This window comes from Numenius arquata, chromosome 27, assembly GCF_964106895.1.
Source record: "Numenius arquata chromosome 27, bNumArq3.hap1.1, whole genome shotgun sequence".
NCBI lineage: Eukaryota > Metazoa > Chordata > Aves > Charadriiformes > Scolopacidae > Numenius > Numenius arquata.
The window spans coordinates 546,346-564,453 of NC_133602.1; the positions used below are offsets into that span (position 1 = coordinate 546,346).

General features: G+C 57.2%; 1 protein-coding gene across 1 annotated transcript; it reads left to right on the top strand.

Annotated features, from left to right (window-relative positions):
* The first annotated feature begins 220 nt into the window (after positions 1-220).
* On the top strand, positions 221-18,102 carry RNF115 (ring finger protein 115). Its single transcript, XM_074164610.1, has 9 exons — positions 221-313; positions 8,038-8,096; positions 9,273-9,324; positions 11,874-12,085; positions 12,643-12,714; positions 12,911-12,983; positions 14,790-14,883; positions 17,003-17,118; positions 17,971-18,102. The coding sequence occupies exons 1-9, from the start codon at positions 221-223 to the stop codon at positions 18,100-18,102; spliced, it is 903 nt and encodes a 300-aa protein (XP_074020711.1).
* The last annotated feature ends 6 nt before the right edge of the window (positions 18,103-18,108 follow it).

The window sequence follows — 18,108 nt, forward strand, 5'->3', positions numbered from 1 at the left end:
GGAGGACCGGTCTGGGTGACGCTCTGCCCGTGCCGTCTCGTCGGGCCGAGGTGATACTCTACCCACGCGAGCTCGCTGTTCGGCCGAGAGCAGACGAGAAGACCGGAAGTTTTGGGGCTAGAGGATCCTTCCGGCCGACTCTCTAGCCGACGGGCCGCCGCCTCGCTGTCCCGGCGGAGGACTGACGGCAGGGAGCCGGCGGAGGCGGGGGAGAGAGAAGATGGCGGAGGCCTCGGCGGCGGCGGCGGCCGCCGTGTCCCAGCACCGCTTCTTCTGCCACAGCTGCAAAGGGGAGGTCAGCCCCAAGCTGCCGGTAAGCGCCGGGGGCTGGGGCTGCCGCGGGGGCGGAGGGATGGGGGGAGGCCGAGGCCTCTCAGCGCCGTTCCCCCCCTACCCCGGTGGGGGCGGGCCGGGCCGGGCTCGGCCAGTCCCGGAGGTGAGGGGGGTCGTTCTCTCTTCCTCCCCCACGGATCTCTCTTCGGAAGGGGCCCTGTCTGGGGTTCAGCCTGGAGGGGAGGGTTTATCCCCCCCCCAAAACCCGCAGGCAGGGGTGGCTCCCCCTCCCCAATCCCCTCCTTGACTTGTGGGGAAGGGCAGCCCCCCCAAAGCCCTGCAGGCAGGAGTGACACCCCCCACCCCCCCGGCCCAAATCCCCTCCCTGACCTTTGTGGGAGGGGGTGTTCCCTTCAAACCCTACACACAGGGGTGCCCCCCACCCTCCAATCCCTTTGTTGACCCCTGCAGGGAAGGGGTGACCCCCAAAATCCTCCAGGAAAAGGGTGAAACCCATTGTTTGGGGGTGAAGCTTCCCCTCCCCAGGCCCTGTAGAAAGGGGTGAGCTCTCAAATCCTGCTGAACCTTGTGGGGGCAAGGTGTCCCCCCCCACGGCCCTGATGACTGGGGAGAGCGGTGACACCCCCCTCAGAGCTCTGAGGACAGGTTGACCCACACCCCGACATCTGTAGGGCTGTAGGAGAGGGTGACTCCTCGGAGCCTTTTGGGAAGCGCTGCTGTCCCTGCAGGATACTGCAGAGAGCAGCTGGGGGGGCTGTATGTGGCCCCCTCCCAGGGGTGACCCCCAGCCCCTCACCCCCTAATTGACCCCACGAGGGGTGCTTTGTCACTGCTGTCCCTCCGGGTGAGGGGACCCCCAAACCCGAGGGACTGAGTCCCCCATATCTGGGGAGCCCAACGCCCCCAGCCCCAGAGGGGGGGGAGCAGGGAGGTGACAGATCCCTGTGGCCCCTCAGCAAAGCAGCTGAGGGGGCTGGTGTGACTTTAATATTCCCCCCCATTTGGGGGGTTTTGAGGATGAAAAGCTTGGCCCGTGATTGCTGAGGTTGGGGGACGTTTTGCCGGGGGGGGGGGGGGGGAGGAACGGGACAGGACTGGGCTGATGCTCCCGTTCCCCATGGTGGTGGGTTTAATCCCAGTGCCCAGGCTGGGGAGGGGTAGGGGAAGGACTTGGGGGGGACTGGGGGTTGCGTGTGGGGCAGGAGGTGAAGCGGGCGGCCACCTTCATCCCAGCTGAGCAGCTTGGGATGGTGGGGGGATGTCTCGGACCCCATTATCCACGGGCTGCGGCTGCATCCGAGTGGGATTCACGCGCTGCCCTTGCTCTGCTGCTGCTCAGGGACCGGATCTCCTGTCACTGCAGGTGCTCCGGGCTCTGCAGGCAGCGACTTTTCAGCTGCATTAACCCAAAAACTTCATTTCTGAGCAGTTTTCTCTGCTCCTTCGCTGCCCGAGGGTGTTGGAGCCCTCTCTGTCCTTCTCTGTCACCAAGACAGGAGCGAGGACACATGCAGCCCCCCTTGGGAGCCGAGCCCCTTCCCTGATTTCTGTAAAATCCAGGTAAACGTGGCCCCTCGGCAGCAAGAGGGGGGCACCCAGGGCTCCGAAAGTGCTTGCACCCAGCGAGGGCCCCAGTGCAGCTTCCAGTGGGGGCTTCTGCAGGTGGGAGCATCCCCCTCTCCGGGTCTTATCCTGCTCTGACAGGGTGGAAGTCGGGTATCTGCATCCCGATCCATCCCAGCTCCTCTTCTCTGGAGCCAGTAGTTTCACCTTGGGGTGCTTCTCTTCCCTCCCATCTCCCAGATTTTGTTCCTTTCTCTTTTTTTTTTTACACCCTTTCCATCCATCGCTGACTCCAGCGCTTTACCCTCCCATGTACAAAATGCACTTTGTTAAAAGAATTACAGGCCAAAACCTGCTCAAACCCCATCCGTCCCCAAGACTTGGGCTTTCCCCGTGCCTCAGTAATCCTTCTTGCTTGTCCTGGGAGTAAAACTCCAGGTCTGCGCCACGAAACACCTTTCCGTCAAACCTCCTCAAAGGCTTTTTTTTTTTTTTTTTTTTTTTTCCCCCCCCTTTTGCTGGGATCTGACGCAAACGGTTCCCTTCGCTTCCAAATGGGGAGCCCAGGCGGACCCGGGTCCCTTCTGCTTTGCGTGGGCACTAAAAGAGGTCGCCGCATCCTCTGCCTGCGGGATGCCTTGCCCGGCTCTCCCGGCGTGTCTTGCTCCAGTTTCTATTTCAAGAGCGCCCAGAAACCCGGCTCGGGGTTGAGGCCTCGCCGGAGGCTGTCGTTTTGCCTCTCCCGCCGGGCTCCGCTCCGGTTCCCCTCGGAGATGGCTGGATTTCGGTGGGGACCAGCGTCGTGGAGCTTTTGGTGGGTCTAGAAATGCAGGTTGTGACGCTCCGGGTATTAAACCGTCTCTTTGGAGCTTGTGCCTGCCAAGGTAATGAATCGCTTTGCTCTTTTGAGATCTCCCGTCGTCTTCGGGCCTGGCCCCGGGGAGGGGACGGGGACGGAGACGGACAGGTTCCCGGTGACCTGCCGGGGACTGTCAGTCGTCCCCAAACCTGTTCCTTCACATCATCCCTTTGAAGGGAAACGTAACCAGAACTTCCTTATGCCAGTCCCCGGCTTGGCTGGGAGAGGCTTTTGCAACCTTCACTCAGTTGCCCAGACGTGCTTTGGGGAGTGTGGCCGCTGCATTGGGTCGCTGCTGTCCCCGTGGCTTGGGGACAGTTGGCGTAGGGGTGTCACCTGGACCCCCAGCTGTGGGGAGGAGGTAGCCATGGGGCTGCTCTGCCCACGCTTGCAGTGGGGTGAGCCTGGGAGCTGCTTTAGCTGCTTCCCTTTGGTCTGTCCTCAGAGGGTCCCCTCGTGGCTACGTGGCCGTCACCCTGCCTTGCAGGAGGAGCACTGGCCATGTGCACCCCAGTTGGACCCAGCACTGATTTATTTTGGGCCAGTAACTCCGTGCCTCAGTTTCCCTCCAGCAGAACAATTACTGGCTCCATGGGGGGAGGATCTGCAGAACCAAAAGCCATAAACTGGGACAAGCTGGACCTGTTTGCCGGGACCAGGACATGGTCCTGCACCCCTGACCTCTTTTTCTCTCCCCTCTGACAAGTAACTTCTCTCCCCGTCTTTGCCAAAACAAAACAAAATGCTGAGGGCACAGGTTTGGGGTTTTTTTAACTGCTTTCATCAGGATAATGGCAACCTCAACTAAAACCCCGGCTGTAGATCCTCTGGGAAGTTTTTCTTCATACCGACCCCCCTCTGAGCAGGAGGATCTGCTCATGGGGCAAGATTTAGAGGTGCGGGGCCACTGACTCCCTCCAAAGCGGGCACGTAACCCCCGGGGTGCTCATTGCCGTTGCCGGGACCTGGCGAGGGCTCCCGGCAGAAGGGTTTTAGGTGCAACAGTCATCCTCGGCGGAGCTGCTGAGTCTTCTTGCTTCGGCAGTGAGCTGGCACTTCCCAGAGAAGGGGGGCAAAGGGGGACACAGACTGAGCTCCCTCAAACGTGGGTGCCCCGAGGAGGGGCAGCACCTCGACAGGTCACCTCTGGCACTCTCGGGGCGGTTGGGGGCTGCCTCTGAGTTGGCAGGAGCCTGTAGTGCTAATGGAGGTCGAGTTGGGATGGTCCTTGATGGGCTTGCGTTGGGTCTTGGCCGGGCTTGCGTTGCGTTGGGTTGGGTCTTTGATGGGCTTGCATTGGTCTCGCGTTGGGTCTTTGATGGGCTTGCACTGGTCTCGCGTTGGGTCTTTGATGGGCTTGCACTGGTCTCGCGTTGGGTCTTTGATGGACTCCATTGGGTTGCGGCGGGTCTTTGATGGGTTCCGTTCCTTCCTGCCCCAGCAGCTGGAACGCAGCCCTGGTCTGATGCTGGGAATCGGCTGCTGTTTAACGCCGTCCCCTGCCGGCGATTTCAGTTTGCCGTGTGCGGCAACGCTTGTCCTGACGGGGCCGCAGCCCCACGGATCTGTTCTTGTTTTAAAGCGGGGAGGAAAAAACCAAGAAAAAAGAGAACGTGTGGCTGGATGGAGGCAAAGCTGAGCAGGGATCTGAGCTCCTGCAGTGCCGACTGCTGCCGGGTGTGCTCGGTTCGGCCCCGTTCTGCCCTCTCCAGGGGTGGTGGGAGGAGGATGGAGTGATCCCGCTTCTAATCCCTGCTGTGGCTGGTTTTATCCCTGCTGGGCTCCTGTCCACGCCGAAATATCCTGTCCCCTTCGCTGGTGTGAAGCCGGAGGGTCTCAGCTGGGAAAAGAGCTGTTGTAGCTTCACGTTCCCTTACCCTTGAGCTCTGGATGAAGGCTGAGGATGATGGACCTTCCACCCGGTGCCAGGCTCGGTTAAAAGCTGCCACCCCCAGCGTTTCGGTGATGGAGTTTCCCTTGAAACGCTTGAATCGGCTGAAGAACCAGCGGCAACGCTGAAACGGAGTCAAGGTTAGGATGTGACAGTCCCCGTCTGTGACACTGGTGACAACGCCATGAATATTTATAGCGAAGGTGCGTCTGCGTCTCTCGAACGGCTCTGTCCTTGCTCTGGGGGGGAAGAAGAAGCAGCAGCAGCAGGTTCTGAGGTGGGGTCCTGGGGCAGAGGAGATGGCACGTGGTTCGTACAGGAGGGAGCAGGTAAGGGGTGTCCAGAGCCTTTGATGTCCCCTGCTGTCCGCTGTGACAACTGCTTCATCTCCTCTTGGCAAAATAATTTAAAGAAAAAACATCTATAAGGGTTTTGGGTTTGTTTTTTTTTTCATGAAATTAGCTGTCTTGTGTCACCTGAGCCCTGGCTCTTCTTTCTGAGAGGGACCAGGGAAGGGATAAGGGACAAGGTGGTGACAAAGGAGAGGTTACTGAGGTTACTTTCTTCTGGACCTCCCCGGGCTGAAGCATCTCCTGAGCTGGAGACCGTCCCTGTGGTTGCGTTTAAGAATCACAATCCTTCAAGAATTGACCCTTTTAAAGACACTTTATGTTTCTGGCTTCTCAACACCCTCTGGCCGCAGCCTTCACGGCCGACGTGTAGCACGAGGAAAGTCCTTGGGTGGTAAAAATCCGTGTTGATGGAAGAAGCTGCCTCGAGGAGGACCTGGGGAAAAGGTGTTGAGCTCATGGGGTGAGGGACACAGTCCCGGCTTGTGTGCTGGTGCCACGGGGGTCTTTTCCTAACTGGGGGGGTGGGAGATGGGACTGCCTGGGTGCGCAGACCCACAAACCAGAGGCTGAAACACCACCAAGTTCATCGATTCTGTAGGATCAGGTCTAGCAACGTCGCTCCCACCAGAGGCGTACGTGCCACCCGGTTCCGGCTACTTCGGAAACGAGCCGGCTCCTTTCCTCTCGCTAACGAGCCTGCGTCTCCCATCAGCAGGGCACAACGGGCTCCCGTTGGGCAGAGCCGAGGGCTCCTGGTGGGATTTCCTTTTTATTTTTCCTTCTGGGAAACACCAAGCACCAGGTTGAAGGGGAGTGGGAGCCACAGGATGCTGCCGTTCCTCCCTGGAATGGCTTTTTCTTTGCGCCGTGGCTGGATCCCGCTTGAGGAATGAGATCCCTGCGCTCACCCTGCTCACGGTGGTAATTTTTGGGAACGTGGGGCACCCCCGGAGCTCCTTCTTTGCAGGGGGCTCCATCAGAGACCCTAAACCTCTGGCAGAAAGCGGGGAGGTGGGACGAAGGGCTGGTGCCTCTCCGTGCACGCGGTGGCTCTGCAGTATCCCACCCGCCTCCCCTCGTCTGTTCTGGTTTCCTTTCTCCCTCTCCCCCTCCCGTTGCTATTTATCCCAAATGCCATTTTTATCTCTCTTCAGGCTCTGACTCTACATTCGAGCTTCTGGGCAAGATGCTGGTAATTTCCATACAGATTATAACAGGAGAAAAAAAAAAAAAAAAGCGACATTCAAAAGCTTCCAGAAATGCATCGGACCCGCAGCGTCCCCGATGGCACGGCCCGCTGCTAAGTTTAGAGAGTTAAAAAAAAAAAAAAAAGAAAAAAAAAAAAACCAAAACCAAATCATCTTTCTAATGTGGTCGTTTTGAGAAGGAAAATGCTGGAAATGAGGGAAGTGAAGGATTTTTTTAGGCAGCGCGGAATGTCCTCCTGGTTGTGTATCGCTCTGAAGCCCGGCGGGACGGTGTGAAATGAGGTGGTACGGTGTGAAATGAGCTTTTTGACCCCGTATTTTAGTGCCTGGCTTTTGATTCGCTTGGTATTCATTTCTTTTTGAGAAACACCACGCTGCTCCTTGCTTCTAGCTTGCAGTTGAGACCCAGCCTCTCTGAAGAGGGACACCTGAGAGTGCTCTGCCTTTCACACAGCCTTTTCCCCACCCTAAAAAAGCTCTTTTTTTTCCTTCTTCCCTGCATTGTCATTTTTATTCAGAGGTGGGTCTGTGCTGCACCCCCCCTTTTCCCAGCCACGCAGCCGGGTTTGCTCTCCCTGGGGGGATTTAGCCCCACAATTTTCTCCTCCGCAGAACCCAGCACCGCACGTCCCTCTTCCAAACCCACGTGTCCTTTCTCTTCAGCCTCACAATTCACGGATGCAAAGCCGAAAACCCCAGATGGGGTGGTTTGGTTGGTTTTTTTTCCCCCTTTTTAAGAGCTCACCACCCATCAGTTCCCATTATACTCGCTGCTGAAGCTCTTTTGAAAAATCCACCACGCGTTTGGCTGCCCTAAATGGGCCTTTGTGAAAAATCCTGCGCTCGACCTCTCCCGTCGTGGGCTTTTGGGGGGTCCCGAAGGTTTGGGAAGCAAAGCTGCTGTGGGCAGCCCCCCTGCTGTGCTCTTCTCCATCCCTGGAGCTTATGTGCCGTTCCCAGGGAAATTCAGATTGGGTGGGAAAAGGATACAGGGCCGGGATGGGAAGGTGAAGCTTGTGTTTTGTGAAAGCGAGGAGGGGAAAAAAAAAAAAGATGTGGGAGAATTTGGAGCTGATTCCGCAAAGGGGTTGTGTTACGGGGCCGGGAGATGTCTCACCTGCGGCCCGGCTCTGGTAACGCTGCGCCAGGAATTCGATCGGATCCCCGAGCTCGGCAGGGCATTGGGAATTCAGAGGAGGAGCTGGGTCAAGTGGAGGAACTAGCGCGTCTCTTATATTTCCTCTTCCTCGTCCAGCTCCGGGTCTGGGCAGCGGGATTGGATGCCGAGGGCTGGAGGCTGGGAGGGTTTTTATCTGTGGTCTGGGAAGCGTGAGTAAAGAAAGAGAGACTCTTATCAGGAAGCTTTTATTTTTGGACAGAGGAGCCACAAATCACAGGCTGGAAAATCACTGCCCGGAGCGTGGGTTTTGGGAGGCCTCTGTCTCCTGCCGCGGGACGGGACAGGGAGGGAGGATCTGGAGGTACTTTTTGGTTTTGCCCTAAATTGAAGCAGATCCACAGAATGAAAACTGAGGAATTTTTCTCCTCTAAAGAAATCTTCCCTGCTGCTCCTAAAAGCTCCCGCTGCCTCCGTGGTTCCCTGCGAACAGCTCTTCCATCCGCTGGTGCCGAACCCAGGATCTCCGCATGGCCGTGGCTTTTTCTGCTCCACAATTCTCAATTGGGGTTAAGAATTTCTGCTGTAACCACCCGGCTTCAAAATCCTCTTAATGAAACCGAAACTCTGGTCTTCCAGGGAGGTGGAGATCAGGAATCCATGTTGTGCTCCGGGAACTCTCTATTTTTGAGCTCTTTTTTCCCGAAATGGCAAGCTGGGTGGCTAAAACCAGTTTCCTCTTGTCTCCTCAGGAATACACTTGCCCGAGATGTGAATCCGGCTTTATCGAAGAAGTCACAGATGATTCCAGGTAACGTAGCCATGGAGGCACCACTTGTTTTACCACAGGCTCACGTATCTTCTGGGTTTGTAAGATGTCCGGTGTAAAGCTTCTAAAAACTGTGGACAACAAGGATAAAATAAGGAATGCAAAAGAAAATCTATATTTTAGTGTGAATTTGGACTTAATACTGGATGAGAAGGAAAATACAAGCGGCCGTTGGTGTCGTGCTAGAGCCTCACGGAGGGGCTCGGGGAAGACTTCCAAGAAAATGGGAGTTGTGAATTAAGGTCCTGTGAACAAATGCCACTTACGGGTTTTTGAGGCTCTGTCAGACTTTTTTTAGAACTCAAGTTTTTATCTCAGTGACTCACGGGACCTTTTTGCCCCTGTTGGCCCCAACGCAGGCTCCTGACCACGTCTCCAGTCTCACAGCTCAGGCCGAGAGAGAAAGAAATACCTTTTTTCCCTCGGATTTAGTCACTGGTCGGCAAATTAGGGATCCAAAATGATGCCTTTTCAGTCCTTACTATATTTGGTCTTGAGTAATTGCTGAGAAAACGGCTTTATTTGGGTTGAGGGTAGGCAAGATGAAAGGGCACCAGTGGTTACGTGAACCTTTGCTCTCCGAGACTTGCCGCAGCAGGAATTCGCAGAGGGGGAGAGGACTTCATGTCACACTATGTTCTCTTCTTAAAGTGTATACCTGTCACTTAAGGCAAGGCTGGAGGGGTCCTGTGGGGCGCTCAGCGCACGATCCCGTTTGCAGAATGCTACACCTCAAAAGGCGGCCTCGCAGGCCTCGTCCTAGGCCCCCCAAAGGCGGCCTCGCAGGCCTCGTCCTAGGCCCCCCAAAGGCGGCCTCGCAGGCCTCGTCCTAGGCCTCAAAAGGCGGCTTTGTCCTAGGCCCCAAAGGCAGCCTTGTCGTCGGCCTCCTCTTAGGCGACTCTTCCAGGGTCCAGATGGTTAGAAACCAGTTTTGCGGATAGCGTGCACATAAACAAGCCTTTTTTAGCTTTACTAGTCCTCTTCTGTCCCCGGGAGTGACTCCGCTGTGTTGGCACGGGCGGGCTGGGTTTGCTCAGCCCTTTCTCTCTCTGCCCACACAGGTCTGTCGTGCTCGCGTTCGCTCCCACCTGTGTTTAACCCGCACGGGGAGCTGCTTTCTGGAGGGGGTGGCACTCACAGAAAACTATTTTCCTTCAGTTTTCTAGATGGCAGTGGCATAGACGACGGCCCGTCCACACAGTTCGCAGAGGTGAGTTTTGCTCTCTTGCTTTTATTTTTCTTTTTAAGCTAGCCGTGAAGAGGTTTTCGGTCTCAGCTCCAGGTGCAGTCCGTGAAGGCATCTTCGCTTGCTGCCTTGGAAAAAGGGCAATTGATCTTCTGAGGAGTTTTCAGGAACTTGGCAGGTTTTGAGGAGACTCTTGACGCTGCCAGCAGTTTGCTCACTGGGCAGGGCAGGAAAAGAAGGAAAGACACCCTGGCCCCTGGTGCTGGCAGATGCTGGACGGGTGTTGGTGATGCATAGCCAGCCGGGGAGGGTGTTGCCTGACTGCCCTTTCCTCTCTGCTCATTGCTGCTCCCAGTTTTACCAGAACTGCAACTTTCTAAAAAGTCCAAACTCGTAATAAAGTCCGTGTCCTGTAATTCGGTTGTGTGGAGCTCGGAGCAGGGGCTGGAAGCGTCTTTTCTTACCCCATTACCTAAAGTCTGGAACAGCCTGAGTCAAACTCTGCAAATACTCACCCTCAACTCGTGCTGTGGCCTCTCCTGAGTCACCCCGGGCTCTGGCTGTGCTGGCAGTTCCTCTTCCAGAGCCCGGAGAAGGCTCTGATCTCAGGCTCCGTTCCTCGGGGCTCTATTTCCCTTCAGGAAAACAGATGGGAATAAAATGTCTCTGCGTCTCCTCTGCCCGCCGGCCTTGCTCAGCGATCAGGTTATTTGTTTGCTTGGTTATTGAGGAGATTTAGGTTCCTCGGTCCTGCCAGAAGAGCTCCCCGATGCTTTGGGTCACAGCTCCTCGGCCGTGGTCATCCCCGGGTAGATTTGGGGGGCTGCCCTGTTGCTGAGCCCTCCTGCGCCCGCTGCAACAAAGCCACCGCCTTCAGCGCCAGAAAGAGGGGCACCAAATAGCTGAAATTCCTCTACGGCTTTGCTTTTTCGGGTCTGGATCCCTCCTGTTCCCCTCCACGTTTCCCTCTCCTCCCCTCCTCTTCAGCTGGATCCATTTATCTCCCCAACAAACCCGTTGCTTTTATACTGCTCCTCCCCAACCCCGTCGCCCAGAACATGCCCCTGTTTTGGCGAGATAAAGTGATCTCGGCTTATAGCCCACGTGAGGCTTTACAAAGAGCTTCGGGATGCCGCCGCATGAAAGAAAGGCGCTATGTAAATTTAAATGGCTTTTAGGATTAATAATAAATGAAAGTCTTCTCTCGGCAGCCTGGCTGCAGGCGGGCAGAGCTGTATCTTGATCATAACCAGCGGGAGAACGAGCAGAAGCCTCGTCTGCGGGGTATTAATGCGGAGAAGAGGTCATAAACTTGACTTCTCCCTTCCCTCCGATACCAGCTTGAAGCGGGCGATGGAAGAGACGTGTAAAGCGAGCTAATTTGCTGTGAAATGGAAATTAAGCTGCTCTGATCGTGTCGTAACGCGTGCTGTGGGTCTAGTACGGATAAAAGGAGAGCAGCACCGGTGTTCTTCTCTGTGGCGCTTCGTTCCCGCAGCGAATCCGAGGGCACTGCTCCTCCCGATATCACTTTTTTCAGCACGGAGCCAGGCCTGGGGTGCATTGAGCGTGAGCAGCACGTGGCACACGGGGGACGTTTCTTGTCTCATACTCCTTATTTTGTTGTGTCCTACAATTATTTTTTATTTCATAAACCCACATGGTAAACCTCCAGTGCCCTCCTTCAGCTGTTGGTTTAAGCCGTGGGTGAATTGTGGAAGGAATAAAACCAAATGGGTTTTTCAGGTGAGGGTGGCCGAAGGGGCTCTCGGCTCTGAGCTGTGGCTCGGGATGAGGATGCTCCTGGTTCCTGGGTGTTTTCCTGCACCCCGTGGTTTCTCCGCAGTGGGGTGTGTGGCCAGGAGCTCTGCAGAAATCCGTTGGTGACCCCCCAGCAGCTCTGGATTTGTGTCCCTGCTCCCCCTCGGGGAGGCTCAGTGCTGGCGATTTGACTTGGTCAAGGAGCTGGTGGGGTTTTTGCCCCACCAGCAGCAGGTGGACCTGCCGTAGGGCCAGGAGGTGGCTTTAATTGTGTGGAGGGACCCGCAACACAGCGTTAGATGTGCGAGACCTTTAATTATTGGCCGTTTCGTGCTGCTCTGTCCTGCCGTGTCGGGTCCATCAAACCCGAGGACACAACCAGAGACACGAACCCTCCTTCTCGGGGCTGTATTTGGGTTCTTTCGGCCACATCCATTTGCCACCCTTGGCTGTGAGGACCCAGAGCACCCGATGAGCCCATGGATGTGGGGCCTGGGCGTCCAGTATTATCCTTCCTCAAATTCCAACCCTCGCAGTGTCCTGGGCTGGGGGGGGGAGGGCTTAACAAAATAGATGTTGTTGGGATCTGTACGTGGCAGGAAAGAGCCGACGTGTTGGTCTTCCCGGGGGTTGTAGAGCTGATTAGCTTGGGCTATAATTAAGTGGTTTTTGCCAGACTTTTCTTCTGGGAGCCATGGTAACCGTAGGAATTTGCGTTGCTTCCGTCGAGGTGGACTTCTCTGCCCCCCCCGTGTCAGCAGTGGAGTCCCCAGGATTACGGCGATGTGTCTCCCCCTTCTCTCCCCCCTCAGCTTTGGGACCATTTGGACCACACGATGTTCTTTCCTGACTTCAGACCCTTCCTAAGTAGCAGCTCACTGGATCAAGACAGCAGGGACAACGAAAGGGGCCACCAAGCCCACGCCGACCTCTGGGGACCAAGCCGACCCCCCCGATTGCCCATGACGCGGAGGTACAGATCCCGGGGCAGCTCCCGCCCCGACAGGTCTCCTGCCATTGAAGGGTGAGTGCCTAAATTAAATTACCCCCTGGAGGTGTTTCCCTCCTTCATCAGTGGAAAAATACGGGATTTGGGGGAGAAACCTGTTTAAATGGGATCCTGGCACTTATGGGGGGTGACCCTCAGACCCCAAAACTGCAGGTTTTCACATGGGTTGCTCTTTCCTTTGCCCCCCCCCCACCCCGCCCCGGACGGGAATCGAAGCCACTTGGTGGGAAAAGGTGGGTTTTTGCCTGTAACGGTGCCAACCCCTCACCGCAGGGAAACGAGTCAGTGCTTGGGAAACTCAGTCATTTCCTCTCCCTCTCCTCCAAGCCCTCCCACACTCCGAGGAGTGAGCCATCCCTCCTTCCTCTTCCTCCCAGAGCTCTGTCTTGGGGCTCACCCTTCTCCCCACCTGGGCGTGAGGCTTCCAGCAACGTGGCCGCCATCGATCCCAGCAGCATTTCGTCCTTATGCCACCCGTTCTTGCTAAACTCTCGCTGTCGCCACGTATTTGTTTGCTCAACTTGTCCCTTTTTCCGCCCCCCCCTTTTCTCTTTCGATTCCTCCCTCTTTAGAATAATACAGCAGATCTTTGCGGGGTTTTTTGCAAACTCAGCGATTCCTGGCTCACAACACCCTTTTTCCTGGTGAGTAGTGAGCGTGGTTTACACCATGGCTTTGGTCACGACTGTCCCCACCGGTGAACAGCCACCATCTGGTCCCCGAGAGCTCCGTCCCCCCAGTGGGGCTTCTTTGGGGAGGATTCTGTAAACCCTCGGGGGCTGGTTTAGGGGTGGGGGGGGGAGTGAAATGGTTTCCTTGACTCTCTGCTCCTGTCCGCAGGAGTGGGATGTTGCACTCCAATCCCGGGGACTACGCCTGGGGACAGAGCGGCCTTGATGCTATTGTCACCCAGGTAAGACCCACCTGGGTGGAGTGAAGTCTCAAACTGGCTGGTCTGGCCCTTTAATCTGTGCCTACAAGTTTCTGTGCCCCTTTTGTGCCTACAAGTTTCTGTGCCCCTCTTTGGTCCGTTCCACGGCTGGAGACGAGCCCTGGGTTTCGGGTGAGGACTTAAGAACAGGCTATTGGTGTCTGGTTTGGTGGCTGCTTGTTCCCTGCCCCTTCAGAGGCTCCAGGAGCTGGGGTTGGATCTTATTCCGTGGAAATACAGGAAATAATTCCCCTCTTTGTCACCCCAGGGGCGGTACAAGCCTCGCAGGTTCCTTGCTACAGGCTCAGCAGACGCAAAAAGATGAAAAACCCCAGCGTAAGCCCTGGATTTCTCCCCAAATTCAGCCCTTTGCAGCCGGGAGCCGTTTCCCCCTGTGGTTTGTGGAGGGATGAGCTGAGTCTGCTCCCGTTCCCTGGAAATTATTGTCTGATCCCTTGAGGATCCGGGGGTGTCTGCCCTCCCTCCGCAAACAGCCTCTTCCAGGACGTTGGCATCACGGGGATGGGAAGAGCAGACAAATTCTTTACCGAGAGCTAATTTGGCTGCTGTTGGTGTGCTGACGCCTCCCAAAGCACCCGGCAGAGCCATCTGCTGCCAGTCAGAAGTAGCCCCCGGCTTCCCAGGGGCTGCGTCACCCGCCCCTCCTCGCTTGCCTTACTCACCGCTTCCCAAAACGAGCCCGTGGCCCACGTGGCCGCTCCGAGACGGCACCTTCCTCCTCCCACCCCACACCCAGCGCAGCAGAACGAGCCCCGGCGAGCGCTCTGCCGTGGAGTTGGTGTCACGGGTGGCATTTGGGCTGGGTGTGCGGCACCACCAGGGTCCCTCCTGGGTCTGGAGCAGCCACTCTGCCCGTCCGGGGGTTTCCTGTCACCCTGGGCATCTTCACGTGGCCTCCAGAGTTAAACGAGGCTCCTACAAACGCTTTTCCGCGCTCGCCCTGGCCACGTTGGAACCAGTTTGAGCTGATTGTGGGGTGAATCGAGGTCTTAACAGTATGAAATCCCCGTGAGTCATGAAAGTGTGACACTGGGAAAAGAGGTGGTGGCAGCACCGTTGCTGTGGCTCGAGCTCAGCCCGTGTTCAACGTCTGAGGCTCCGCACAGGAGATGGAGGAGCCCCCCGGGAGTTGAGGCTTTGGGACGGGCTGAGTCCCTTCTCTTTGTAGCCCTGGGAGGTCACCCCGTTCCTCCTGACACCCTGGTGAGGTCCCGGGAGAGGCAGAAGGTCTCCCATCTCCTTTGTTTCTTCAGTACAAGGTTCTTTCTCTTCTCAGAACATCTCTATTGACTCCCTTTCAGTTCAAAATCCTTCGGGAGGAGCTTGGCACCTTCTCCCCTGTCCGTGGCCACGTCTCCCTTCCCAGCCAGGCCCTTCGGTCCCCAGCTGTTGGTGCAAAGAGAAAATACCTGGAGGGCAGCGATGTTAGAAGTGGGGTTGAAGGGCGTGAAAGGAAGGTTTGAGCACCAAAAGTGTTGCTGCAGAGGAGGGAATGGTCACCAGCGCACCGAGTGTCTAAACTGGGATGAAATGGCCCCAGTTTGCTCCTAGGGCTGGGCAATGGGAGTGTTTCTGGGCTCGTCTGGGAAGCCGGTGAGATCTGTTGCTTCAAGGAGCTTTAGGGGCAGGTCTGGGGACAGCCCTGGCGATGGACTGGGCTGAGCTGCTCGTGCTGGGCTCTCTGCTGGTGGGGACATAGTGGTCTCGGTGTCTGTGTGACGATACCCCGTCCCTGCTCCTGAGCACGGCTTGTCTTCTTCTCTGCAGCTCCTGGGGCAGCTGGAGAACACGGGACCACCTCCAGCCGACAAGGAGAAGATCTCGTCTCTCCCGACGGTGACAGTAACTCAGGAACAAGTCGGTAGGTGAAAATTGGTGCCGGCGTCCGATGTCCCTCATCTCCTGAGCTTCCCCCACCTCCCTCTGCTGAGGATCGGGCTCTTCGCTGTGATGCGGGAGGGTCAGAGGCTGCTCCATCCTCCATCCCTGCCAAGATTCAGGCTGGAAACACTCAGTTCTTCGAGCTCGGGAGATCCTGAGCTTTTCTACCACCGTCTCTGGTGGTCGCTTCTCCGGGGACTCTCCAATCTCCACCAGTTCAGGCCATCAGCAAAGACCCTCTTCCTTCTGCAGAGCCTGAGCGCCGCCTTTTTGGCCTCCCAACCCCCTGATGGCTTTACCTTCTCCTGAAATCTTCTGTTTGGGCTGTTGTTTACGGTCTCGTTAGAGCCAGGGCTTTCTTCCCTTCCAAATTGGCTCCTGGCGGGGCCCGGGGGGGACGAGGCTCGGAGCGAATTCCCACCCAACTGCTCTGGAAATGTGTGGAAGGGGCAGGTCCTCGGGCCCAGCTGGCAGCGAAGACCCACGGGCTTCTCCCAACGTTTCTGCTTTTGCAATTAGTTCATCCCGGGGCTTTTTCTCCTCGGGTTTTCCGAGGGCTGTCTCCGAAGGCCGCTCGAAGGATCCCTTTCCCTCCCAACTCCCCCGTTACTGGGAACTAAAACGCTCCGTTTAAAGACAAACGGTTTTGATGAGAAGAAGCCGTTTCCACAACGGATATTTTTATCCGGTGCTTTTTATATAACCCGCGTCTCCTCTCCTTGTCTGGGGGAGCCAAGAAGCAGCTGAATTTCCATGCTGTCATGCTTGGTCTCGCCCCTTGGTGTTGCCGGAGCCGGGCGAGAGAGGCTGGGAGCTCGGTGGCCCGGTGGCCAGGACATCTGGCTGTGCATTTTGGGCCGGCCACGAAGGAAATCAGGCTTTTTTGCCGTCTCTAGTGGTCGATGGTGCAGCAGGAGGAGGGTGTGCGATGGAAATATCCGTCCCCCCAGCCTCCCAAACCCACCCCCATTCTGGGCGAGGAGGTTTTGGTGGGACTGAAGTCGGGACTGAGTTTTAGCGGGACTCAAAATACCCCTAGTTTGGTTATTTCGCTCGTCCGCAGGGAAGGGGGAGGGAATTTCTTTGGGACCTGGGTGCTGAATGCCACCGCCCGGCCCCCGGTGGGTTGTACACAGAATCACATGGGGCTGGAAGGGACCTCCGGAGATCATCTAGTCCCACCCCCTGCCAGAGCAGGTCCACCCAGAGCAGGTCCCACAGGAACGTGTCCAGGAGGGTTTGAATGTCTCCAGAGAAGGAGACTCCACCACCTCTCTGGGCAGCCTCTTCCAGGGCTCTGCCACCCTCACAGCAAAGAAGTTCCTCCTCATGTTGAGATGGAACTTCCCCTGTCCCAGTTTGTGCCTGTTCCCTCTTGTCCCGTCACTGGGCACCACTGGAAAAAGCCTGGCCCCATCCTCCTGACACCCACCCTTGAAGTATTTCCAGGCGTTGATCAGATCCCCCCTCAGTCTTCTCTTCTCCAGACTCAAAAGCCCCAAGTCCCTCAGCCTTTCCTCATCAGAGAGATGCTCCAGGCCCCTCATCATCCTCGTAGCCCTTTGCTGGACCCTCTCCAGCAGTTCCCCGTCCTTCTGGAACTGGGGAGCCCAGAACTGGTCCCAGTGCTCCAGGTGGGGCCTCCCCAGGGCAGAGCAGAGGGGGAGGATGACCTCCCTCCACCTGCTGGTCACACTCTTCCTGATGCCCCCCAGGATGCCATTGGCCTTCTTGGCCACCAGGGCCCATTGCTGGCTCCTGGGCATCCTGTTGTCCACCAGGACTCCCAGGTCTTTCTCCTCAGAGCTGTTCTCCAGCAGGTCACCCCCAAGCTGTCCTGGTGCGGGGGGTTCTTCCTCCCCTGGGTGCAGGACCCGACACTTGTCCTGGTTGAACTTCATCAGGTTCCTCTCTGCCCAACTCTCTCTCTGGATGGTGGCACAGCCTTCTGGGGTGTCACCCCCTCCCTCCCGGTTTTGTATCGTCAGCAAACTTGCTGAGGGTATACACGAACAGATGGGGGGGTTTGTATTCCCTGGGTGGGGGCGGGGGGGGGGGGCAAAGCTTCACCCCTTTTTTGCCTTCTCCCTTTCTTCCAGATACGGGTTTGGAGTGTCCTGTCTGCAAAGAGGACTACACGGTGGCCGAGCAGGTCCGGCAGTTGCCCTGCAACCACTTCTTCCACAGCAACTGCATCGTGCCCTGGTTAGAGCTGGTAAGAACCCGCCGACGGGGTCTTGGGGGGGTTCCGATGAGGTCTGGGGGGGCTGTGATGGCATCTGAGGGGGGCTCTGACATGGTCTGGGGGGCTGCAACGTTTTTCTAAGAGGCTGTGATGTGGTCCTGGGGGGGGCGGGGGGGGGGCTATGATTTGGTTGGGGGTCTCTGATGTGGTCCAGGGGGCTCTGGTTTGGTTGGGGGGGCTCCGATGTGATCCCGGAGGGGGGGCGGCTCAGACATGGTCTGGGGGGCTGTGATGTGTTCTAAGGGACTCTGATGTGGCCTGTGGGGGGGTCTCTGATTTGGTTGGGGGGGCTCCTACGTGGTCTAGGGGGGCTCCCATTTGGTTGGGGGGCTGTGATGTGGTCTGGGGGGGCTCCCATTTGGTGGGGGGGCTCTGATTTGGTTGGGGGTTCTCCAACGTGGTCTGGGGGGATCTCCGATGGCTCGGGGGGGCTCAGGCATGGTCTGGGGGTCTGCAATATGTTCTGACGTGGTGTGGGGGGCTCTGACGTGGTCAGGAGGGGTTGTGATTTGGTCTGGGGGGGCTGCAATGTGGTCTGGGGGGGCTCCCATTTGGTTGGGGGGCTGTGACGTGGTCTGGGGGGGCTGTGACGTGGTGGTGGGGGTTCCGATGTGGTCTGGGGGGGGGTGTGTGTGTTACTATTTGGCTGGGGGGGGTGGGGGCTCTGACGTGGTCTGGGGGGGCTCCAAGAGCTCTCCAGCTCCAAGCCAAGCCCTGCGAGGGTGACGGGCTCAAACCCCCGTGGGGAAAGCGGTCCCCCCTCCATGGGGAAAGCAGCCCCCCCCCCCATGTCGTTTCCCTGAATCCCCGTCTCTCCGGCAGCACGACACGTGTCCCGTCTGCAGGAAAAGCCTCAAAGGGGAAGATTCCACCCGGCAAACGCAGAACCCCGAGGCCTCGGCCGGGAACGGCTTCAGCAGCGAAAGCCACCTACAGGATCGATGGACTTTCTGACCCCCC

Coding starts and splice junctions, on each gene's coding strand:
- RNF115 (XM_074164610.1), top strand. CDS start 221: ATGGCGGAGGCCTCGGCGGCGGCGGCGGCCGCCGTGTCCCAGCACCGC. Junction 314..8,037: donor AGGTCAGCCCCAAGCTGCCG/GTAAGCGCCGGG, acceptor TTGTCTCCTCAG/GAATACACTTGCCCGAGATG. Junction 14,884..17,002: donor AGTAACTCAGGAACAAGTCG/GTAGGTGAAAAT, acceptor CCTTTCTTCCAG/ATACGGGTTTGGAGTGTCCT.